The 25,500-nt window shown below is 40.0% G+C and overlaps 1 protein-coding gene across 4 annotated transcripts; it reads left to right on the top strand.

The window, feature by feature from the left end:
* On the top strand, nucleotides 1-25,111 carry myorg (myogenesis regulating glycosidase (putative)). 4 transcript variants are annotated; one of them, XR_007958665.1, is made up of 2 exons: nucleotides 1-190; nucleotides 8,249-9,325. XR_007958665.1 is itself a non-coding variant. In XM_052044004.1 (2 exons), exon 2 carries the CDS (start codon nucleotides 16,781-16,783, stop codon nucleotides 18,893-18,895), a length of 2,115 nt encoding a protein of 704 aa, XP_051899964.1. In that variant the 5' UTR covers nucleotides 1-190; nucleotides 16,676-16,780; the 3' UTR covers nucleotides 18,896-25,111. The 4 variants fall into 4 exon arrangements, 3 of the variants coding, with proteins under 3 accessions (XP_051899964.1, XP_051899965.1, XP_051899966.1); XM_052044004.1 differs by lacking the exon at nucleotides 8,249-9,325 and adding an exon at nucleotides 16,676-25,111; XM_052044005.1 differs by lacking the exons at nucleotides 1-190; nucleotides 8,249-9,325 and adding exons at nucleotides 9,921-10,183; nucleotides 16,676-25,111.
* Nucleotides 25,112-25,500: the final 389 nt, after the last annotated feature.

Below are 25,500 nucleotides of genomic sequence, written 5' to 3'. Positions count from 1 at the left end.
TGTTGGAGGTCGCGGTTGTAAGTGAGGAGACTGGACCTGCGGATGCAGGTGGGAGGGGGATGGTTGCGCAGGAAGAAGATTTAATATGATAAACAGTAAATAACTGTTCCGTCCTCCCTCACGTTGTCGTCGTGCTGCCAGAGGGGCATTTAATCAGATGAATTGCGGCCGCAGAGTGCTGTTGTCTCTGGTGAGTTCTTACTCTTTTGTTTTCAAATTTCCCTCTGGCTGGGGAGGCCCATTTTAAATTTCAACTGTTTACGGATGCAGAAAGCTTGTTTTTATTAATCCCCATTCGTCTCCTTGCAGTTAAAATAGTTTGAGTGGTTCTGAAGCTTAAAAAAGAAAGTTGGGGTTTATTAATTGTTCAATGTTTCAGGAAGCGAGGAAGTTTATTATTCTTAAAATGTGATTATATTTTTGCGAGGGGAGTAATAATGCACAATTCGGGATCCGGTTAACTGAGATCAGTTGCCGTCTGCTTAGACAACTGGGACGTTTCCTGTATCTCGCCATTTCAGAAAATGGTGTTCAGGTCTTGCTAATCATGTATCTAGTTCTAACTTGTCCGAGGTACCTTTCTTCTGAACGGTTTCATGAGAATGTGAACTTTTCCAGTCTTCCAGTTGGCAGTGAGTGCTGCTGCCGCACAGCTCCAGCAACCTGGGCTCGATCCTGACCTCGGGTGCCGTTTGTGTGGATTTTGCACGCTCCCCGGTTTCCCCTGGATAAATCTGTTTCTTCCTTCGTCCGGTGATGTGCTGATAAATTAGTTGGCTACCCTGAATTGTCCTTCGTAAATTGGGGAGGAGAATCGCGGAGGAGGGGAGCTGAGTGACAGAGAATGGGTTACAGGGAAATAAGTAGGGGAATAGGACAGAAAGGAATGCTCTGTGACCCAGCATAGACTTGATGGGCCAAATGGCCATTTCTGATCTTAAATGAAATCTGGGGGCTGTTGTCTAAATTGGGAGTTTTGTTCTGTGGGATAATCGGGCAATAGACTGACATAGCTGCATTCAGAATATAACAGACAGTGCAGGCAATGTTCTAGATCACATTTCCTAGGTTTGCCCTGTCCCACTGGCTAGGCACTCGTCTGAGGTGGTGGTACAGTGGTATACAGGTGGAAGAGAGGAGTTCATGGGTCTGGATTGAATATTGAGGACTCCAAGATCTAACATGGTCAGGAAATCACCACCTGATTACCACTGATCATCATCCATCAGCTGATGAATCGGTGGTGCTTCATTTTGAACAAGGATGTCTATCACAGAGAGTGGCTTGGTAGTACCATCACTATCTAGCTGGTTGAACTGTGGAAGAAATAGTTGTTAGACTGAGTCTCTGGCAGGTAATGAGTGAAGCAACACAAGAGATAAACCTCCTTGATCTTGTTCTCGCCAATCTACCTGTAGTAGATGCATCAATTTGCAAAAGCTTTGGTAGAAGTGATCACCGCATGGACTTTGTGGAGTCAAGTTCTTATCTTTGCACCCTCCAAGATGTTCTGTACACCACAAATGTGGTAAGTGAGGGATTTGGAGCAGTTCTGGTAGTTTAAAACTGAATATTCATGAGGCACTGTAGGCCATCAACAGCAGAAGAAATGTACACCACTTTCATCTGTAGTTTTATGGCCCAGTATATCTTTCCCTCTCTCATGATTGCCAGGCCAGGGATCAACCCTGGTTCAATGTGAAATGTAGAAGGGCATTGCATAAAGCAGTACCAGGCATAACTAAAAATCATATGCCATTTGAGTGAGTTTCGGTACAGGACTACATGTATGCTAAACAGTGAAAATTGCATGCAATGGGCAGATAAGTGATCTCACAAGCAATGGTTCAGATCATAGCTCTGCAATCTGATCACATCTGGACATGAATGGTGGTAGACAATTAAATAGCTATCAGGAGGAGGAAGCTCCAAGAATATTCCCATCCTCAGTAATTCTGGAAGCTGAAGCATCCTTTAATCTCTGTTCAGCTGAAAGTGCTGAGATCCCCACCAGCACAAAAACCATTTCAGTTTGATCTGAGAAGTTGAGAAAAGGCTGAGAGCAATGGATCAGATCTGAGGATACAGTAAAGCTGTGGGACCAGAAAACATCCTGGCCATAGGATTAATTTCTTGTGTTCCAGAACAAATTGCAACTCTATCCAAGCTCTTCCAGTGTGGTTACAATACTGGCATCTCCCAGACAATGTGGAAAAATTGCTCAAAGTGTCCTGTTCACAAAAGACGAGACAAATCCAAGTTGGCTAATACCATCACAATCATCAGTAAAGTGATGGAAGTGATGGTGCTTTCACATGACCCCTGCTCACTGAGGTCCAGTTTAGATTTTGCCAGGACCGCTCTGCTTCAAACCACATTCAAGGTCGCTTCTGACCCAGTGTGGCCTCAAAGCGCCCTATTAAAACTGGGCATCAGAGGGAAAACACTCCCGTGGTTGGAATCCTACCTCGCACAATGGAATATAGTAGTGGTTGTAGAAGGTCAATATTCCCTGCCCCAGATGTCATTGCAGGAGTTCCAAGGGGCTGTATCCTACACGCAACCACCTATAGCTGCTATATTAATGACCTTCCTTCCACCATAAGTTGAGAAGTTGGGATGTTTACTCGTGATTATACAATGTTCAATTCCATTTTCAACTTCTCAGCAAATGAAGCAGTCCATGCCTGTCTGCAGCAAGACCTCGATGACATTGTCCATGGACTGGTAATTGCCAGGTAAAATTTGTGCCACAAAGTAATGAAGGTTGCTGTTGTTTCTGCCACCCATACACTGTGATGTGGTGATTTCCCCCAGTATTCAAATAGCCTTCTGAATGTTGGCTGGGCATGTGCTGTGTACAGTGATGAGAGAGTGGTGGAAGCAGAGTCACTGACAGCATTTAAGAAATGTCTCGACAAGCACTTGTATCACCCAGGCATAGAAAGCTACAGGCCTAGTGCTCATGAGTTGGCTTGGATGTGGTGAGCTGAATAGTGGCCTGTTTACAAACTCTATGCCTGTGTTACTTTAAAAGTGCCTGCCAATGACCATCTTCAACAAGAGAGAAATATAGCTCAAGATGTTGGTTGGGTTAGGGTTAGGGTTGATTCAATAGCATCACCAACAGTGGTCAACCAATGATACCTCGGAAACTCAACTGGACCAGCCACACATGCATACACGTCTGCAGCTCCTTGCCAAGCTTTCCAAACTTGACTTGGACCAAATGGAGGATGTGGGCAGGCAGCATATTGGAACTCTACCAGTTGCAGGTTTTTCTCTGTGTCACACAGTATTTTGATTTGGAAATGTACTGCTGGTCCACTGTCATGGTATCTAAATCTTGGCACTCCTTGCCCAACTGTACTCTGGGAGTACCAGCTTCAGAAGGATTGAGACTTGCTGCTTTCTCAAGTGCTGTTAGGGATGGGAATAAATGCTGGCATTGGCAATGATTCTTAGATCCTGAAAAATAAAACAGAAATATCTGTAACCAAGTAGAACTATGTTGAGTACCATGATGTTGTACTGGAGAAAAATTGGGAAGCAAAATATACAAATAAACTACAAATGGCATCATTATTAATTAGAAATAGAAAAATTCCTTATAACTGTGACTGTAGATCATGGTCCCTCTTTGTCCCAAATTTGTCACAGTTAATCCCTTCCAAATCTTCTTTTGTTATACAGTTCTGTGGGGCTGCTGTTGTTTGATTCCATGAGAACCATTATCTTGGTCCTCATGCCCCTCTTATTCCCAAGCCTGTACTTGTACTCACAATTTGGATTCCTCCGCATCACTGCCAACCCGTGCTTTATCTCTGCTTATTTGTAGTTGCCTTATCTTGTTTGATTTCATCTGGAGCCCAGGAGCTTCTGATTCATTTCCTTTCCATCACTGTAACGTTGCCTTCCTCCAGTTAACCCACCTACTCATCTGCAACAGATACCCTCATCCTTACTTGTCAGTCTAATCTTGACCATTTAAAATGGTCTAGTTACTCACCTTGAAAAAAATTTATTTAATTTAAAACTCTCTTCCTGACCACCTTCAAATTCCAGGGTCAAATGTGGTTCTTTTGTTATTTCAGATTTCCGGCACCTGCATTTTATTTCCATTTGGTAGTATTCTGGTTTCTGAGTGAGAAGGCTGTGGATTCAAGTCTGAGACTCGAACATGCCGATCTGGTAATTTAATTTGACAATGGGGAGGGAGTGCTGATCAGTCAAAGCGCTCTATTGTATGAGACACTGGACTGATGTCCTGTTTTTTTTCCCCTCCCTAGTGGATATTTAAAAAAAAATCCATGCATGTTTTGCCATAAGTCAAGTTGAACAGAAACTGATTACCTACTCATTATCCTGTAAGTTGGCTTTGAAGAATTGGTTGCTGTATTACATTACAGTAAGCACTGCACCTCAGAACTGACTATAAATTGGCAGTAACTGAGTTAAGAATGTCTTGAGTGTAAATCTCATTTGGCCACTCTTACAGATATTGTTGTCATGGCACTTGATTGTTTGAATGTGTTCAGCCTTGGAATGATTTTTATACTTAAAACTACACAAATTGTTCTGCGAGTAATGGTCTCGTGGTATTGAGAGAGAAAGATAGAAATAGAAAATAAATAAGATTTGAGGAAGGCTATAGGACCCCCTTTGTTCCTCCATCCAGCTCCCTCAGTTGTGCTATCTAATTGATTCTAGGGTTTTTGCAGGCACTGCATTGTCTGGAAGCCTATTACTTGGGTAATCAGGGTGTGAAGAACATCATACCCTCGTATCTTCCTCTTATGATTTTTGAATTGTGTTGCTTTGCTCTAATGCATAATAAAGTTAGAAACTCAATGGAACAGTCCTGCCTCAGTTGAACAGTAGTTTTATCTTTCTCATGATTCTAAGTCTCTGAATTATTTTTCTGGCAGTTCTTTAACTCTGTTCCTTAACTCTAAGGATCAGCTTTATGAACTATTCCTTAGTCAGAAAACAGAAATGGGCAAAATAAACCATTTGTCTGACCAAAGCACTTTACAGTTAGCTCATACTTCCACCAGTAACATTTTTGGCTGTGCATTCCAAGATTTGGTTTGACTGACCTGCATATCTGGATATTTTTAATCTCAAGTTTACAAACACTTCTAGCTACGTAGAAAGCATTTCTGAAGTGAGTAAGTCATGTAACTTTTCTGTGTATGTTAAGTTTTATATTTGTCTGCATTAATTTCAGTTGTCATTATTTTCAGAGCTGCTCTGATTTAGCTGCCCCTCGCAGTTTCAGATCATCAAATCTGACCACATTGACCACAAGATTTCTCTTAATAATTGCTGTAAAAAAAAAACCTGGTCGAGAAATCATTGTGCACTTAATTCCAGTTGAGTGTAGGTCGGGTACTGAAATTTGATTCATTTAACATTATTCTTTGTCAATTTTTAAATTGATTTAGCTTCAATATTTTGGGGAAAAATCTTGCTTTGGTTCCTTATTTTGATTCTTGATGGGTTAGTTATGTTTGTATGTTGTGTCATTAAACTGTTTTCTGCTTAGTTGGTTGGTTGGTTTCTCTTCCCATGCCCCCATGACAATGAGGCTGTAAGGCAAATTTAAAAATTTGAACTTTCTGCAGTGATAATCATTTTGATCTGCAAGGCCAGTAAGAGTGAAAAGCTCTTAACCTCTTATACGTATTAAAATTTTACTATGTTTGCATCTTGTCATGAATTTACTTACTCAGTTTTAGCAGCTGACCAAAAAGTAGGATGTAGTGTGCCAGATTGGTATGGAATTTGGCATTGGTGACAGATGCGTCTTCAAGCTTGTTTGGTATGAGGAAGAATGCTCTCCAATTTATTTCAAATTGTTTAACGTTAGCCAAGCTTTTCCAGTGCATTTTCAAGACTGCATCGACCTGACCATATGGAAAGTTGTCCATGTTTATCCTGTTCAGAAAAAGCAGGACAAAACAATGTAACTAATTTCCTCCCTCCTCCACACTAAGTTGGTCTGCTCTCAATAATTAGTGAAGTGATTGTAGGTATCATTGTATCATCAACAGTGTTATGATGTGGCATTTACCCCAGTAGTAATCTGGTCGTGCTGCCCAATTTGGGGTTTGCTCAGATGAGTTGGCTCTTGGCTCCAGACTTCTACACAGCCTCGATCCAAATGTGGACAAAGGGCTGAATTCCAGAGGTGAGGTGGAAGTGACACCACCAGCTGCTGGTTCCCATCCAAGCTGTCTGCTACCTTGACTTTGAAATGTATCATCATTCAGTCATAATCCTGGAACTTTCTACCCTACAGAACAGTGAGAGAGCCTTCACCAAAATGACTGCAGCAGTTCAAGAAATTGGCAAAAAGGAATGAGCATTAAATGCAGCTTTTGCTAGCAGTCCCTCTTGCAAAATAGATAAATGCAGTTTTAAATCTGAGAGGTGCTTATCTGTGCAATGTGAGACATGCTTTTACCTTTAATCCTGCATGATACCAGGTGAAGAAATTGTTTAAGGTTTCAGCTTGTGCTCCAGGGATGCCCTGACAAGTTCTTTACTTGTCCCTTTGTCGCTACCTGGAGTTGAGGCCAATGTGGGAACTGCAGAATCTGCCAGAGTAAGCACCTTTCTGCATGGATGGCTGGGTCATTGCAGTGTGTTTCTTCCTTTGTTTACATTGTTTTGCCCTCCAATCTAGGTTCTTAATAACACCCTAAATGCTCCTCTATTTTGAGAGGTCATGAACCAATTAGACTGTTGCAGGTCTTTGAGGAAGCTTTGAAATATATTCTTGAATATCCTGTCTACCTGGTAATAACTGGCAAGAGAGATCAGAACAGAATTTGTTTTGGGAGACTGGTGTTGGTCATGTCAGTGATGTGGCCTTCCCTTGGGAGCTGAATGAGTGCCTGGCTATTGGTGATGTTGGTCTGGCAAAGCCTACTATTGTTGGTTTTCTTATCCTGCCAACAGATTTGGAGGTTTGGTAGAGGTGATGTTGGTGGCATATCTGCAGTGCTTTGAGATGTCTGCTATAGGTAGACCGTGACCATGTAGAGATGGCAGGGATCATGGTCCCAGATCTGCGATGGGTTTGAGGTCTTGATCTTCAAACACACTTTTTCCCTTGGATGGCCAAATGTTGTGTTGGCATACCAGTGTATGTCATTATTGAGATCTGCTTTCCTTGAGAGATGACTCCCAACGTATAGGAATTGGAGACTTCTATAGTGAAGGATGGTGGCCAAGTGAGGTGCTCCTGCTACCTAAGGATGAGTCTGTTTCTGACTGGGGAATCGTGTGTAGGGACACCAACCTTCTCACGGCACTGGGAGATTGCAGTCTGTTGAAATCCTATAATTCTGCGCATGTAGCTGGCTGAAGAGTTTCCTGATCTGGGCTGATCAACCAGAAACTGCAGAGAAGTGGCCAGTTGTGACATACTGTCTATGTCATAACTGGCCATTTCTGCTGTAAGTCATACAACCAGGGTGGGGAAGAGAGCTAGGGAATTGGGTAAGTGGAGAAGGTGGGAAGCTGGCAGAGGGGGATCCCACCATGCCTGCCCTCCCTCTACCTTGCTCCTCCACCCCACCACTTGCAGTAATCCTAGGGGATGGCAAGAGAGATTAGAATAGAATTTTATTGATTATTTTTCATTGAAGAATTATCTTGTTTTTAAAATCTGATCATTAGTAGAAGCAACAATATTTTGAAGGGCTTTAAATCTTGAGCTATAATTTACTACTGCAGCACTTTTTCCCCTTCAGTTAAGGGGAATTCTGCTATCCAATGACTTCTGATGGTGGATATCAATGTCTAGTTATTGAAAGCTGGCATTTTTTCTCTGGGCTTACCAAGAGGAGTGACTACCTGAGGGAGATATCAAAAGATATGGAAATGCACTTCACAAGAAACCAACTACAAGGTGAATCTAGTCAAATAAAAATGAATTGATCATTGACTATCGTGAATCCTGCCTCTGATTTGGATGAAATGAGCAGAATGATGATGAATCAGTGCATAGGGCAAGGCTTTAGCTACAAGGCAGTCATCACCACAGTTCATTTCCCAACTCATGCTATAATGTAGTCTTGGGTGTTTTTTATAGTGTTTAAATATATTACTTTGAAAAAACAGTTCATATATATGGAAGTGTAATTTATTTTATGCTTGGTGGTAAAGACTGTAGTTGAGTAATGTTTATATTTGTGCCTAACTAAACATTGGCCTGTTTTCTTCCTTTTTGCTTCAGTGACTCATGCCAGCAGTTGCGAGACTTCTTATTGCATTTTGAGAAAACTGAAATAAATGCAGTGGAAAAATGGGAGAGGTCATGACTGAGGATGAAGCAGCTTAAAAGACCAATGGATAAACTGGTCATTGGCAATATTTAAAATGCAAGTATCTGCTTACAAATGACTTTAGGCCAGTCATTGAATATCAAATTCCCTCTGCAAACCACTTGGGTGTACCACCACTACGTTTAAACAGTAAAATGCAACAGACAACCTGGCATCCACGTAGGCACCATATGGAGACATGGAAAAGTCACTTCCAGCCCACTTGACTCAACAAAGTCCTCCTCATTTTTGATAAGTGAACTGCATATAAATTGGGAGAGCTGTCCAACAGATTACTTATGTCATAGCCTTATGTAGTTTTGCATATAGAATCAAATCCTTTCACCAATGTGTCAAACTCCTTTATCACAATAGAAAATCCAAAAAGCACTCAGCAGATTAGCTAGCATCTTTGGAAAGAGAAACTGAGTTAACATTCCAGATTCTATTTCAAATCCAACAAGTTTGCTGCTTATGTTATAACTGGCCATTTCTGACCAGTTATGACCTTGACTACACCTCTTTCCACCCTACCACTTGCAAGGGTGCTATCCCTTTCTCCCAGTTCCCCTGCCTCCACTGCATCTGCTCCCATGATGAGGCTTTCCATTTGAGGACATCAGATCCTTTTTTCAGTAAACGGGGTTTCTCTTCCACCACCATCAATGCAGCCCTCACCTGCATTTCCTCCATTTCCTGTATGTCTGCCCTCATCCCAGTTTTGCCCTCACCCCATTTTTACCCCCACCCCCAACATAAAGGGACAGGGTTCCCCTTGTCGTCACCTACCACCCCACGAGCTTCCGCATCCAACACATCGTTTTCCACTACTTCCACCATCTCCAACAGGATCCCATTGCCAGGCACATCTTCCTCTCCCCATCTCTCTGTTTTCCACAGGGATCGCTCTCTCTGCGACTCTCTTGTCCACTTGTCCCTCCCCACCAATGACTCTCCTGGCACTTATCCCTGCAACCGTGCAAAGTGCTACACCTGTCCCTGCACCTCCTCCCTCATCACCATTCGGGGCCCTAGACAGTCCTTCCAGGTGAGGCACTGCTTCACTTGTGAATCAGAGGGTGTCATTTATCGCATCCGGTGCTCCTGGTGTGGCTTCCTGTACATAGGTGAGGCCTGATGCATATTGGATGACTGCTTTGTTGAGCACATTCGCTCCATCTGCCATAAAAGCAAGGATATCCTGGTGGCCATCCACTTCAATTCCATATCCCACTTCCATACCAACGTGTTTGTCCACGGCCTCCACTACTGCCACATTGAGGCCAGATGCAGGTTGGAGGAATGACATCTCTTATTTCGCTTTGGTAGTCTCCAACCTGACGGCCTCAACATTGATTTTTCTAACTTCCAGTAACCCCCTCCCCCCCTTACCCTCATTCCTGTGGCCCCCCCTCCCCCCTTCTCTTTTCCCCTCCCCTGCCCTCATGACCTGCCCATCTATTCCCTACCTCCTTCCCTTTTTATTTCATGGTCTACTGTCCTCTTCTACTGGATTCCTCCTCCAGACCTTTGACTCTTCTACCAATCACCTCTCAGCCTCTTGCATCACTCCCTTTCTTCCCTCCTTTCCCCCCCACCCACCTACCTTCCCCTTCTCACCTGGATTCACTTACCACCCACCAATCTATGCTCCTCCCCTGACCTCCTTATTCTGGCTTCTGCCCTCTTCTCTTCCACTCCTGATGAAGGGTCTTGACCCAAAACATTGACTGTTTATTTCCCTCCATAGATGCTGCCTGACCTGCTGAGTTCCTTCAGCATTTTGTGTGTATTGCTCCAGATTCCAGTATCTGCAGAATCTCTATCTGTGTGTGGCCATTTCTGCTGTAAGTCATACAACCTAGATTGGTTCAGTTTTTCACCGTCCATTAACTGGGCCTAGCCTGTTAGCTAAGTCCTATAGCCCTGCATATGGCAACTTTTAACACCCCTTTGTCTTCTCGTTCTCTAACTTCCCCTGTTAATCACTGATCATATGACCTCATCTACAAGTCGTTTCCAGGGCAACCCTGGTCTCATCCTTCAGAAATATTCTCTTTTGTCCTATCCTCTTTCTTTCTTTCTATCTATCTATATCTATCTCTCCCTCCTTTCTTCTCTGCAACTTAAAATTAATTTGCTTCCACTTTCCCAGGTCTGACCAAGGCTTTTTGACTTGAAGCAGTAACTCTGTTTCTTTCTCCACAGATGCTGCCTGACCTGTTGTGTGTATTTTTTTTTAATTTTGTCCTCCATCGTATTTACTTCCACTACCACCCCTGGCAGTGCATTCCAGGCACCCACCACTTTTTTAAAGAAAAATTTGTCCAACCCATCTCCTTTGAACTTGCCCCCTCTCACCTGACTGTGTCAGCTATTGAGTGACCTGACAACCTCATCACCAACCTATCAGTGGCAGATGGATCTCTTTGCAATATATTGGTGGAAGTGACCACCACAGTGATTGTGGAGAGAAGAACCTATCACTACTGAGGACACCCTCACAACATCCCAAGCGGAGATGGCAGCTCAAAACTTGGCATCTGAGGCATTGTGGGCCAAAGTACACCACGCATTCAGTTGAGGGCCTGGTCTATGCCACCCTGCACCTTTATCCTGGTTCGACGCAGAATGCAGAAGGACATGCTGGGAGCAGTACCAGGCATATCTAAAAATGAGGTGCCACCCTAGTGAAGCTGTGATTCAGAACTCTGCATGCTAAACAGCAACCTGAGCAGTTGGTTGTAAGATCGAAGCTATTCAGTCCCATAACATCTAGTTGTGAATAGCTTTTGTCAATCAAAGAGCTAAGAGAAGGATGAGGTACATTTCCCCCCTTAATGATGACAGGATCCAGCATGAATGCTAAAGAAAAAGCTGAAGCATTCATGACCATGTTCCGTTAGAAGTGCTGAATGGATCAGCCATCTTGTCATTCTCCTGAGATCTTGCCATCACAGAAGCCAGTCTCCAGCTTTGTTTCTTGATATGTGGAATTAATCAACTGAGAGCACTGGATTTTGCAAATGCTATAATTACAAAACAACATCCTAAGTTGTGGTACTGAGGTCCTGCATTCCAGAACTAGCTATGCCTCTAACCAAGGTGTTCCAGTAAAGATACAATTGTTACAGTGTGGAAAATTTGTCATCATAAGCAAGGTAAATTCAATTAATGTACACTCAATCATTAACAGAGTAATGGAAACTGTTGTTAACAGGGCTTTCAAGTAGTACATAACTCACGAATAACTTAGCCAATGCTCAGTTTGAGTTTAGCCAAGACCACTTGTATGCAGACTTCATCACAGCCTTGATTGAAACACACATGTTAAGAGCTGAATTCAAGAGGCGAGGTGAGAATGGCTGCTCTTGACAAGGCAACACTTGACTAAGTTTTGTATTGAGGTGTCCTGTGAAGTCATGAACACACTTGTGGACCAAATAGAGGGCACTGTGGTGACTTGGTGTGTATTTATTCTCCCTTTTGTAGGGGGAAGCAATACGAGTAGTGAATACAGTATCCTAAATTGAAAGGACAGGTAAACTCTGCTTTCATCAAGGGAAGAATGTTTTTTGAAATGAGGAAAATTTCTTGAAACGTTTAAGCAATCTGGTTGATTTTTTTTTTCCCCCTGTAAGCTAGTCTGCAGGTACCTTTTTGTAACCTTTCATCATTTTGTTAGCCAGTCAAATATTTTCCCAATTGGCAATGGACTTCAGGCAACACTTTCAACAGGAGGATATGCTGCTGTGGATGAATAGCCAGCAGGGGTGGCTAGAATACCCAATTATTAAATCATCCAATGCAAATTTAGTTTCTGATTGGAGTTGCACTTCTGCAGAGGAATGCTAGGCAAAAACTCCAGTGTCTTGTGCAGGAAGTAGTGGATTGTGTTAAAGAGCAGCACAGGTGGCATTCATGTATTGTTTTGTGTCTTCGTATGCAAGATAAGTGATAGAAGGGGTGGGGGGAAGGAAATTTGTACATTCTCCCTGCAACCACATGGGTTTCCTTGATGTGCTCAGTTTCCTCCCACATCTGAAACCACCACAAATTACTCCGTGTGCAAGATTAGTGATAGAATGGGGGACGGGGGTGGGGGAAGGAAACTGTGGTGAATGGGAGAAATATGGTAAATGGGTGCTTGATGCATTGTGTTGATTCAAGAGGCCAAAGGGCCTTTTTCCATGCTATATGACTTTGACTTAGACTTTAGAACTTTCAGAGCACATGTTCATAGGAAATTTGCAATGCAGCAAGACAATCAACACAACTTGTGCGCTGGTCAAAACAAAAGAGCTTCAAAGGTACTTGATAGACTGTTTTGCTCCATGAACCTTGCCCATTTTCATGGAAATTGCCCAAGCTCCTTGCACTTAGTTTTAGCCAGAAGAGCACCTCATCAGGCTAGAACTATAAATGACTCTAGTCAGACCACAGCTTGCATATCATGTTCAGTTCTGGCCACTTTACAGGAAACATGTGATTGAACTGGAGAGGTTGCAGAGGAGATTAGGGGGTAAAAATATTAGCTGAGGTAAAAAGTCAGTTGAGTTTATTATCATGTGCTCGGGTGCATGTATGTATGAGTGCAATGTGAAACTTACTTGCAGCAGCATCACAGGTACATAGCATCGAGAAAAGAAAATTAAACATAAATGTGTACAATTTTTTACAAGAAAGAACAATTAGAACAAAAAGTCACTTTAGTGCAAAGTGGTCATAGTGTTGCTAAACAGTCGTGATTAGGGTTGTGCCAGTTGGTTCAAGAACTGAATGGTTGAAGGGAAGTAGCTGTTCTTGAAGTTGGTGGTGTGGGACTTCAGATCTCTGTACCTCCTGCCCAATGGTAGCTTTGAGAAGATCGCATGGCCCAGATGATATAGGCAATGGTTTTCTTTGGAACTGAAGAAGCTGAAGGGAGATATAATGTGTGTGTTTTTTTTAATTCTGAGGAGCCTGGGGAGATGCAATAGAAAAGGCCTAATTCTGTTAGCAGAGAGGCCAAAGATTATTGGGCATAAATTTAATGTAATTGAAAGCAAAATTAGAGGGGTGATATGGGAATTGTTTTTCAACCAGAACCTGGTGAGGCTTTGGAACTCGCTGCCTGAAAATAAGGTGGAGACAGAGAAACTGTCATTGCATATAAAGAGTACTTGGATCTGTACATGGAGTCATGACCTGGAGGATTTTGGGCCTAGGGCTGGAAGGTGGGATTAGGTGGGTAGCTCTTTTGTTTTGACCAGTGCACGAGTTGTACTGAATGTTGACCTCCTGCATTGCAAATCTCCTATAAACACGTGCACTGAAAGTTCTAAACAGTCTAAGTCATAGTCATATAGCACAGAAAAAGGCCCTCTGGCTTATTGAATCAACACCATGCATCAAGCACCCATTTACCATATTTCTCCCATTCACCACAGTTTCCTTCCCCCTTCTCCCCTCCCCCCCCCCCCCCCCCCCCCCCCCCCCCCCCCCCCCCCATTCTATCACTTATCTTGCACACGGAGCAATCTGTGGTGGTTTTGGATGTGGGAGGAAACGGAGCACATGAAGGAAACCAATGTGGTCGCAGGGAGAATGTACAAATGTCACATGACACTCAAGGCCAAATTGAACGTGGGTTTGATGGAGCTGTCTTTGAGAATGGCAAAGGTCTGGCACAGTGCATTGCAACAGTGAATGTTGCTGTTACATAGCTCCAGCAATCCACGTTTGAGTCTGACTTCTGTTACTATCTGTGTTGAGTTTGTATTTGTTCCTTGTTACCCTGTTTCCTCCCACATCCCAAAGTCTTGCTGGTTGGTAGGTTAATTGGCTACTCTAATTTACTCTAGGTATATGTCGGTGGCAGAGGAATTGGAGGACTAGAAGGGCATGTGAGAGAGAATGGGTTACAGGGAAACTAAGTGGGTAATGGGACTGATGGGATTGCACTGAGATGGCATAGATTCATTTGGCTGAATGGCTTTCAATGCCTCCAGTTTTGTGAGGAAAATTACAAAAAAATGTTGAAATTAAACTTTGTCTTTGAATGATGCCTTGAACAGAAAATAACACTGCATTTTGCAAAAATTATACTTTCTTTCATCTTTGCGTCTTGGTTTTAACCTCTCGATTTCTTGGATGAGCTGCTCTCCTGGCTAACATTGTGTAAGTGCAATGAGCTTGGGCAATTTCTATGAAAAAGGGTGAGGTTCATAGAGCAAAACAGTCTAACAAATGCCAATTTGTAAGGAATTATCTTCAAATAGACTTTGGCAATGAAGATAAGAAGGATAAGAGAAGGAGAATGGCTGAAGAGTACACCATTTAAAAAGGGTGCACTTTGTCTACATTTAAATCCTAATAGCCTCTCTCTAATTGAGCTAATTTAAGATTGAGATTCCTATAATTTTCCAATTTGAGCCTTAAACGCTTCCCCATTTGACTGTCTTGTTAGTGTTATTCTTGTTTCCACTTAACCCACATTTGTTAACAATGTCTAACAGAAAAGATTTTCCAAAAAAACTGCAGATGCTGTAAATCTGAAATAAATTCATAAAATGTCAGAAAATAATCAGTTCAGGTGTCATCTGTGCAGAGTTTAACAATATTAACATGCATGGTGACATAGTTTGGTTGAGAGAGAGTGGAGAGGCTTGTCAATGACATTTCACCTGTCTGGAAGAGGTGTAAATAGTGGAGAGGGGAACAAAAGAGTGCTGGAAATATGATATACAGAACATAGCAGATGCTGGAAATATTTTTTAAATAAAATGTTGGAAAATTCCATCAGATTAGTTACCATTTGTGAAGAAATGGAAAAACTGAGTTAACATTTGTGTCAAATTGGCTGTAGACCGAAAATATTTTTTTAAACAACTGCAGGTGCTGCAAATATGAAACAAAATCCCAGATACACTCATCAAGCCTGGTAGCATACATAGAAGGGGAAACTGTGCCATTGCGCACTCCACCTCCCTTCATTTTATCAACCTTGCCTCCTGCCCCAAAGCCACTGTCTGACCTATGGGGCAACCTGAGGACTCTTTGCAATCACACCAGAACTGCAGTTCTGACACAAATTAGAAAAGCTGGTTATCTGACTTTTCTTTATTCCTAGTCATCTCCCTCCAGATAGATGAACCGCTCTTAACAAAACCTTGTCACCCACTCTCAGCTGATGCCAGTCTGTGTCATCAATTTTCTCTTGGTCTCTACCTCATCACAGACGTTCCTTTCCACACATCACCTCTCCCACCAAATTTGTCCAACTTAATGTTATTTTTTTTTAACCTTTAACTAATATTATTGACCACCTCTATTTAATATGTGGGAAAATAAATCATCCTGAGGTTACTCTTAAATTATTTTGTAAATTTAATTTTGTAGTTCTTTCCAAACAGAATTGGCTTTTTTACACTAAGCACAATGGGTTGTCATTTTTTTCCTATCTTGAATCTGGTAAATATATTGATGATTATCAGCCTGGAGTAGAAAATATCTGAAATAATAACTGCTTGTCACTATTGAATTTTTAAACTCTCCTCTCAACTAAAGGTTGTGTCTTGTTTGCTGGTGTAATTATTATTTATCTAGATTTTGAGTCCTCTCTCTTTCCAACAGTTTGAGAACAAAAATTGTTCTTGCCGCTCTTATTATCTTCACTTCCAGCTTCCCCACCTCTTTCATTTGACTCCTTTGCAACCTCATTTGTCTTTTTTAATTGATCCGAGATGCATATTCTGGATTGGTATCATGTCTCTGTTGATTTAGATGATATACCTCTTCACAATTACTTTTTGCTTGATTTTTTTTTATTCTCTCTAAAAGTTGTATATATGATGCCAATAATTTTAGCTTTATTGTGCAGTTCCATGTAATATTGATTAACTTGATGATTATCTGTAGTTACTTTTTATCGGACCTTTTTATAGGCTTATTGAACCAAATGTGAATGCTATTTTCATTTTATTACTGGACGATTTGATTGTCTGGAATGCAGGTTTTTATATTTTTGGTAAATATGCACAATTACTTTCAGTAAATTTAAATCTGATGGTTCAATTACTGAAGTATTATGTAAATATGACAAACTTATAAGCACTGAATCCTGGATTCCTGGGTATGTGTGTATGCATTAGCTAAAATTCTGTAAGCACTGGATGAAACATGTCAATAATTCTGTTAACCAAAAGATGCTTCCTTATATGGATATTTTCTTAACTACACAAAAAAAAATCTAGGAATTGAATTTAATCTTTTAAATTGCTGAAAATTTGTCTGAATTTGCATGTCAAATATTTGGCAAGCTAAGGATTCAAGATTTTCCTTCCCTTTTTGTCATCTAGAATTCTTACACATTGCTCTCTGGCTTCGCATGGTGATTCAACGATAATCGACTTGTGGAACAGCTACAACGATCTGAAGTCTCAGGAACACCCAATGACAACCTTATGCCTCATACCTACAATCATCAGCTGCAACACCGGGCAGGTAGAGGAGAAAATTCACGAATTGATGCAATGTACCAGGTCGTGCCAGGAAGTCTGCCTGCTGCTCGGGGAAAAAAATCCAAAGAAGCCAAACCATTAATCTGTTCTGTTTTGCTTGGTGTATTGCTGATAGTTGCAGCTGTAGTTGCATGGTGCTATTATTCAGCATCACTGAAAAAATTAAATTCTTTTAAAGTAGAAGAATTGGAGCTCTATAAGGATGGATTTGTCATCAAGAAGACTGGCAGTTTGGTTTTATTTGAAATGGGCTTCAAATCTGCTCCTATTGACCTTGAGTCGTGTTTTCAAGATGAGACTGGAGTTTGGCTAAATTGCACACAGTCTGATAAAGAAGAAGTGGATTTATTTATTGAAACCTTTAAGCCCAAAGATGCAATAACTTGCTACAACATCAAGTGGAGTACAGTGGTACTGGACTCTGCTGTTGAACACTGCATGTATTGGGCAGGTGGATATTGGTATGGAGGAGCCGAGACTAGTTCACAACACTGGCCTATTAAGCTCTCAGGTGTAGTAGATCCGAAGCCATATGTAACAGGTGATGCGCATTCATTGCGTGAAGGCTTTGGTGGAATTCTAGAAAGATACTGGGTCTCGGATAAATCCGTAGCCATTCGGGTTAATGATTCAGTCCCTCTGCACGTTGGTTGGAACAGCTCAAATAGAGAAGCATTTTGTTTGCATGCCACATACAAAAATTCTCAATTTAAACCACCAAAAGGACAACAACCATTTGTAGAGCTAAGTTATCAAGTCTGTGTTGGTTCTGATTTGAAAATTGTCCACCGATACATGGCCAAAAAACATTTCAAAAAGCCAGAAATTACACCTTCAGAAAGTATGTTCATGTATCCTATCTGGTCTACCTGGGCCTTGTACAAAACCGAAGTTAACCAGGATAAGGTGTTGCATTATACAGAAAAAATTAAGAAATATCAATTCAACTGCAGTCATATTGAAATAGATGACCGATACTCCAGTAGTTATGGTGAATTTGAATTTGATTCGGTGAAGTTTCCCAATGCTTTGGAACTGGTGCAGAAGCTAAGGGAAGATGGATTCCAGGTGACGTTGTGGGTCCATCCCTTTGTTAACTACAATTCATCAAGTTTTGTCAAGGGCATAGAAAGTTCCTATTTCGTGATGGATCGCAGTGGGAGACTTCCTGGTCTCGTGGAATGGTGGAATGGGATTGCAGCAGTTTTGGACTTCACCAATCCTGAGACGAAAAATTGGTTTCAGAAAAGATTGGAGCACTTGAGATCAAAGTATGGGATTGTGTCTTTTAAATTTGATGCAGGAGAGACCAGTTATCTTCCTGTAGACTTTAGCACTCAGAAACCTTTGTCTGATCCTAGCATATATAGTAAACTGTATGCAGAAGTTGCAGCTTCACACTGCAAACTGGGTGAAGTGAGGATAGGATATAGGACCCAGATGCTTCCTTGTTTTGTTCGTATGATTGACCGTGATTCTGTTTGGGGTTATGAGCTTGGTTTGAAGTCTCTGATTCCTACAGCCCTCACCATGAGCATTTTGGGATACCCTTTCATATTACCTGATATGATAGGAGGAAATGTTTATCCAAATAAAACTGATGGGTCTGATGAGATTCCAGACAGAGAGCTTTATATACGCTGGCTTGAATTATCAGCTTTTCTTCCAGCCATGCAATTTTCCATCCCTCCTTGGCAATATGATGCTGAGGTTTTGAAGATTGCATCTAAATTTACCCAGCTCCGAGAGAGAGTAGTTGGGCCTCTTATATTCCGACTAGCAGAGGAAGCCACTAAAACAGGTAATCCGATCATCAGGCCCCTATGGTGGATAGCTCCTGATAACAAAATGGCACACAAGATAGATACACAGTTTATGATAGGAGATGATCTTATGGTAGCCCCCATTCTAGAAAAAGGTAAACAAGCAAGAGATATCTTTCTTCCAGATGGAAAATGGCAAAGCTTCAATGGAAACATTTTTGATAATACACCAAGACTCTTAGCAGATTATCCGGTTAGTCTTGACGAAGTGGCCTATTTTACCAGAATGATTTAAATTTTCTGTTTAATTTGGGCTAATTTAGATATTCAGTTACAATGTTTTTTTCTAGCAAATGCATTTTAGATCCACTGCTTGCATCTGTGTTCAGATAATATGTAACTTCAGGGTTATTCACAACCATGTGCTAATATTTTGCTTGGTCTATCTTAACTGTGAAGTTATATATATCTGATAACCCTAGTACTTGGCGTTTTTAATATTTTTTCCCTAACTGAACCAATTTTTTTTAGCAGAACACTTCATAAAGAAAGTAGCATAATGGGTCATTTTAAAACTAAAACTGGCATCCATATACTGTTAAGAATCATATGGCTGCTAGTGTGATAATGCGAATTTTTAAAAGAAACTAGGGTTCTTATTCTATTGATTTATTGCAAGGAATCCTGAATCTTCACTTTTTTAAAAAAAAGAACAAAGGATCAAATATTATGTATTTAAATAAGTTGAACAAGGTTAGAGGCAGTTAAGTCAAAATTTGGCACAGAATAGAATCAAGGTAAGTTATGAAGGAATATGCAGGAGTTACAGAAATAGAAAGATTTGTGAAATGGTAAAATGTGTGGCAAATGTAGTTCAATGTATTTATATTTAAAGCAATACTCTTAGGGAAAGATTGGTAAAACTTTCTGTGTTGAAAGATATCTTGTAAATTCACTTTCAAAAGATCTTATTGTAAAAGTGGGGGAGAGAAAGTTGACATGAAATTCTGGGTTGTAAATTTGGAAATTGAAAACAAGTGAATCTAAGCAAAACGTTGGTTGTCTAAATGGAGGTACTCTAAAATTCTTGGATTCTGATCTAAACTTCATTGGGATGATAGGAAGGGTATAATTGCAAGTATAGAAAAACTAGATCTTTATTCACTGATATAAAGCATTTATAGAGGAATCCATTCCATGTGTTAAATCCTGGAAGGTTTAAGAATAAATGAAAAATTATACATGTTGGTTGCTAAATCAGTAACAGAAGTATATGTGGTTTCAGAATAAGAAATGGAAGTTAGAGGAATTATTTTTACACAAAACTAATGGAAAATATTTACAGTGGATTGAATGGCCTCCCTGGATTTTCAATAAGAACATAAGAAATAGGTCATTCAGCTGCTCATGCTTACTCTGCCATTCATTAAGATCACACCTGATCTTTTACCTCAGCCACACTTTACTGCCTTCACCCCATATCCATTGATTCCATAACATCTAAAAATTTGTCAACCTCTGTCTTGAAAATACTCACCAATGGAGTCTCCACAGCTCTCTTGGGTAGAGAATGGTACAGCTTCACTACCCTCTTAGTAAAGAAATTCCTTCTCCTCTTCATCTCTGTCCTGAATGCCTGACCCCTGATTTTGAGACTGTGATCCCTGATACTAAACACCCCAGTAATAGTTTCACTACAAAATTATGCCAGCAGAATTCCATGAGTTTTGCAGCATGCTTGTGGAGTTTGAAAATTTTTGTTATCTCTTCCTGGCTGCGCTTGAGCAAAATATTGGCTTTCATCAAAATAGTTCAGGTACAACTTGCCTTCATACAGTGCCTTTAATTTAATAAAAATAAATCCTAGTACGTTTCTCTAGTGCACACTCAAACTAATTTGACTCCCTTTCATGCAGGATCAATGACCGAAAAGGTCAATCAAAGAGGTTAATTATAAGTCATAAAGGGATCGTGATTCAGGGAAACAAACCACCCATGGTGTTTAATTTGAATTAATTAGTAAAGATTTGATGGTTCAGGATTCATTTTTGGCTGGGGGGTTGAATTAACTGTGGTAACTGAGTTTTATTGTTTTTTAAAACTTTGATTTGATCTAAGCAATAAACTTTTTTAGTACATTAATACAAATTGAACAACATTGAAATATAAGGAGACATGAGAGACTGCAGATGCTGGAAATCTGGAGCAACACAGTGCTGGAGGAACTCGGCAGGTCAGGCAGCATCTATGGAGGGAAATGAACAGTCGACATCTTGGGTCGAGACCCTTCAGGTTCATTTTCCTCCATGGATGCTGCCTGACCCACTGAGTTCCTCCAGCATTTTGCTTGTTGCTTAGAATTATAAGGAATGCATACTGTAAAGTGTCTGGAATAGGATTTTGGTGTCACTCAAAGGCTATAATTAATGTCTTTTCCTACTGTCGATTATGGAGTCAACCTTAGGAATAAACCTGTTACACTGACTTGTATTAAAATGTCAAGCGATTAACAGCTGTGAAAATAATCTGTTATGTGAAATCCAGTGTTACAGTAAACCAAAGATCAGTTTGTACATCTAAAAAGTCTCAAGTTTTTTTTTAAGGAAAAACTGTCATGAAAGCAATTATATATACATTGTGAAAATTGTGGGGCCAAATTGCTATGTGTTGTGAATGTTGTTAATATTTGATAAGGTGGATGGAGTTCCAGTCATTTTGCATATTTAATCAGGATTTTGAAATTGTGTTGGGGTGGTATTTGTTTCCAGAGTTTTGAGATTTGTGAATATTTTTGAACTCCCATGGTCACCAGTCTCTGTACATGTTTACCATGTTTCGTCTTCCTCTCTAAGCTGATTTGCGATGGATAACCATTTTCTTCCGGTGTGTCAATCGTGCTGTGGCTGTCAATTATCAACATATTGGTCACTTTTGGAATTTTGGAACTCTTCAGTTTCTCTAAGCACTTTCAGTTTCCTCAGCATTTCAATGTCATTTCTGTTACTTCCATTGAGTTGCAGAAAGCCTGGATGTTCAAGGAGATCAGGTTTCTAGATTACTGCTGATGGAATTTGGCCCTCCACTGTTGTTAGCCCAAATCCTCTGTTTCCGTTTCCGTTTCAGATATAAAGCAAACCATCTGTTGCACCTTTTTGGAGATGAAGCATTTCCTTCAGTTTTCTTTCCTAATTTGTCCAATTCAACCAGATTGCTTTGTGATATCCCTATTAGGATCCCTCTTGGGATCACATGGAAGTACATCCAAGGATGACACAGTTTTCAATATTTCCTCTTTATGGGTTTCAGTTTGGTTGCTTTGAAACTAATAAACCATTCATTAGTTATTCCTTACTGATTGTACACAGTAACTATGGCTGTACATTTGATGCAAGCTCCCAGATGCATTTCCAGATCCCCTCGGAAATATGGTTGATAGGAGTTTGGTTAATTGGCAATTTGGTGTGGTGATTGTACATGTACATCTGGTGTTTGATCATGGCGATCTGGTTTTCCAAATGTTAACTGAAGTCCAGCAAAAACATGTATAGGACAGTTCATGTTAGTTCTACCTGATCTGAAGTTTCACACCCATGCCTGCTTTAGAGGATCTGTGGTAATATTGGAGGGAGTAGTTTATCTTTCTTGATCTTTCTTTGAGCATCTTAGATAGAATCATCTTGACTCTTATCACCCTCTTACAATTGTATTTGTGTAAAAGTTCTAAACGAAGTTACGTAAGCCTCTGATATCTTCCTCCTCCCATTGAGAGCTTTTGTGAGAAGTTTATGACCACCTGAACTTAATGCATTGGCTAAATCGACAAAGACCATTGCCCACTTCATGAACTTATGTTTGGCCCCCATCGTGATTTTATTGTGCCCTGGTGTGGCTGCAATGAAGCCTTTCTTTTTAGGGGTTGAGGTTTATTATTCCACCTGGTCTCTTTACCATGAAATTAATAAAACAGATATAACAGTATGGGCCCAATGGGAGTTATCATATACTTTTCGATATCCTTCAAAGGTTCCTTAGAGTTCTGATTCCACTGTTGGGATATTCATTCAAGTGAACTACAGAGTGAAGTATCTCAGGAAGAGTCTCATCCTTGCAGATCAACAGCTTCAAGTCATTGACTTTTGTATCATCTTGCCCTGTACCATTTACCTCTTTCAATCCTTTGGGAAGCCATTCATCCTCTTCCTTATCAATGGCTTTTTGTCAGCTTGCTCTGTTCCATATGTTCTCTATATCATGCCATCTATTTTGCTTTGTTATCGGCTGTGTTTGGCGCTTTCTGTATTTATTCTGTGGATAAGGGGCACTTAGCCATATCTGAGACCCTTATTATTTAAAATGCCAACCTTTTCCTGTTTGTTTCCTAGAAATAGAATTGTTTTGTATGTGGCTTCCTTTGATGGGTATCATATTTTATTTTGTGTATCCTCCCTTTCAGTGATCTTTGATTTGCCTCCATTATAATCTATCACTTGTTCTGTGATGCTCTCGAGCAAACTACTCTGAAATCCAGGTCATTGGTTGCATGGAAGAGTTCTTTTGCTTGCTTCAGATCATTCTTGATATTCCTGTGCTGGGGACTTCCTTGCATCAGGAGTGTTGCACTGTGGTCTGCGCTGTGCCTGATGGTCTGCAGGAAGTTTATGATCACTCTATGCTGACGTAGGCACAACATATGACATTTAGAATTTGTTCCAGTTTGGAAGTTAAATAATTACTTTTATTAGCCTACTTGTAGCTTCATTCATGAACTAGGAAGGTTCTGTATTTATAAATTGATATCATAGACATCCATTTTCCCATTTAGAAAAGCAGTGGTGTATATTAGTTACAACTTTGTTAGACAAACTTGAGTGATGAGTTAAGTAATGTTTCACTTGAGTTTAAATAAATTAGAGAACACAAAACTTCTGGTTATGTTGACTCTCTAAAATGGATTTGTATTTGATTTGGATTAAGCTACTTTTAGTTCCCTGATTGACAAAGTCTCAGTCAAATGTTGTATAAACTGTTCTGGTGTTTTTACTTGTAACTATTTTATAAGAGGTCTATTGTGATTTGTATATGTGAATAGTTATGGAATTATCTCCCAATTCTGCCTGATTTTGGATTCCAATATTGTTTGTGTTTGAATATATTGTTTCTCTGAAACTGCATGGACAAGAGTGTAAAGAACAAAAGATGGTTGCTTAAATGTACTGTTTCTCATAGTCATTTGAAGGTAGTATTACTGTAGTACTGAACATTCATTGCACTGCAATGACCAATGAAACTTGTTTTTGTTTTCTTGTTGGGAATTTGATTGAAAAGACAACACAAGCTGAAGACTAGCACTTAAATGCCTTAAGAGCAAAGATACTTTAAGTAACTTGTAATAAAAAGCACAATTCTGAATGTATTCTAAATGTATATATAATTTTAATTGCAAGAACATTTGAGATCTTCCTGTGATCGGAAAGCTCACCCTATTTGATTAACATGATTTGTGGCTGTAATCTAGGAACAACAAAAAAAATTATGCCTCATTGGTGTCCATTTTATAAGATTTGTCATTCACGCTATGTCATAAATACCTAATCCAAAAATCTGGTCAACCACCTAAACTAGATGTTGTTCATTACAAATGTAAATAAGAGCCTTTGATTTGCTGGTCTAGTTTTTGATGGCCAAAGAGTGACTTGTCAGGCACATGCTGGGCAATTGCCTTTTACAAATAAACTCATCACACACACTCATCTGGAATTGGTAGCATTAATGATGGAAAAATTTGTCAGCAGTTGCCATCATTTCTGCAAAACTGAAAGAAAACTCTAGAATCCATAGCATGTAGTTAAATACTAAATTCTGTCAGATCTATTTCATTTCTCCAGACTTTGTGGATGCCATCAATGACTTTTGATTATTTTTAAGCACCACAGTAAATGTAAAAATCACTAACAAAGTTGATTCCATTTCATTCAACAAGGTTTAATGTTTTAATAGTGTTTAAGTTAGTTATTGCTGCGCAAATGCTCTGGCCCTGGAAATATTTTTGTGGGCTATCATTCCTTCATTCCATACATTTTTAAGAACACAAGATATTTGATTCTGTAATAAAATGGTTCAGCTTCCCTCTTAATCCCATGTAAACATCCCAAGCTTATTTTTTTTAATTAATTATAAATCTGTAGTAGTTACTTTCTGGTTTGTGGTCTGAGGATTCTTTAAATTGGCTGCTCAGCCAGCCTGATATCACTGATCCTGGATGCTACAGATTCCCGATTTATTACATCAGACTGAAAGTCACATTGGACATGGGGAAATCAACACCAGAGACTTGAAATCTTCATGGGCAGCTTTCTTCAAACTCAAAGACATACTCTCCCTCCATACGGATCGCAAACTCCAGGCAACTGTGTTGTTACAGATGGATCACTAGTTTAAAGTGCTAGTTTGTGTTTATGAATTTTTCACTGATGTGTATATATAAAAAAAATAAAGTTTAGTTTAAGTGAAACTTTATAGAATTTTTACATTTGTCCAAATTTGTATCTACTAATATGTTCAAAATACTTTAATTTGTCTATTGATAATGTAAATCATAATTCAGTAAGTATGGGATAATCAAGACACAGCTTCTCACAGCACAAGGAACACACAAAGCAGGAATTACATTTCCAAAGTAAAGAAAGCATTTAAAATCGTTAGTGCAAATTTATCATTTATGGTCTTGGCCTGGTGCAATATTCCACATAAACAAATCTTCAGTTCATTGTAAATGTGGTCGGATTAAGTTGTTAAAGTCTAATCATTGCCATTTATTTAAATCATCTAATGGAAGCATTGAATTATTATATCATTCCTAAACTAATTTCATTGTTAATAACGTTTTCAAAATATAATGTA

This window comes from Pristis pectinata, chromosome 2 (assembly GCF_009764475.1).
Source record: "Pristis pectinata isolate sPriPec2 chromosome 2, sPriPec2.1.pri, whole genome shotgun sequence".
In the NCBI taxonomy this organism is placed as follows: Eukaryota; Metazoa; Chordata; class Chondrichthyes; order Rhinopristiformes; family Pristidae; genus Pristis; species Pristis pectinata.
Note: the sequence above shows the minus strand (reverse complement) of the source record. Positions and strands in the feature narration are given on the sequence as shown.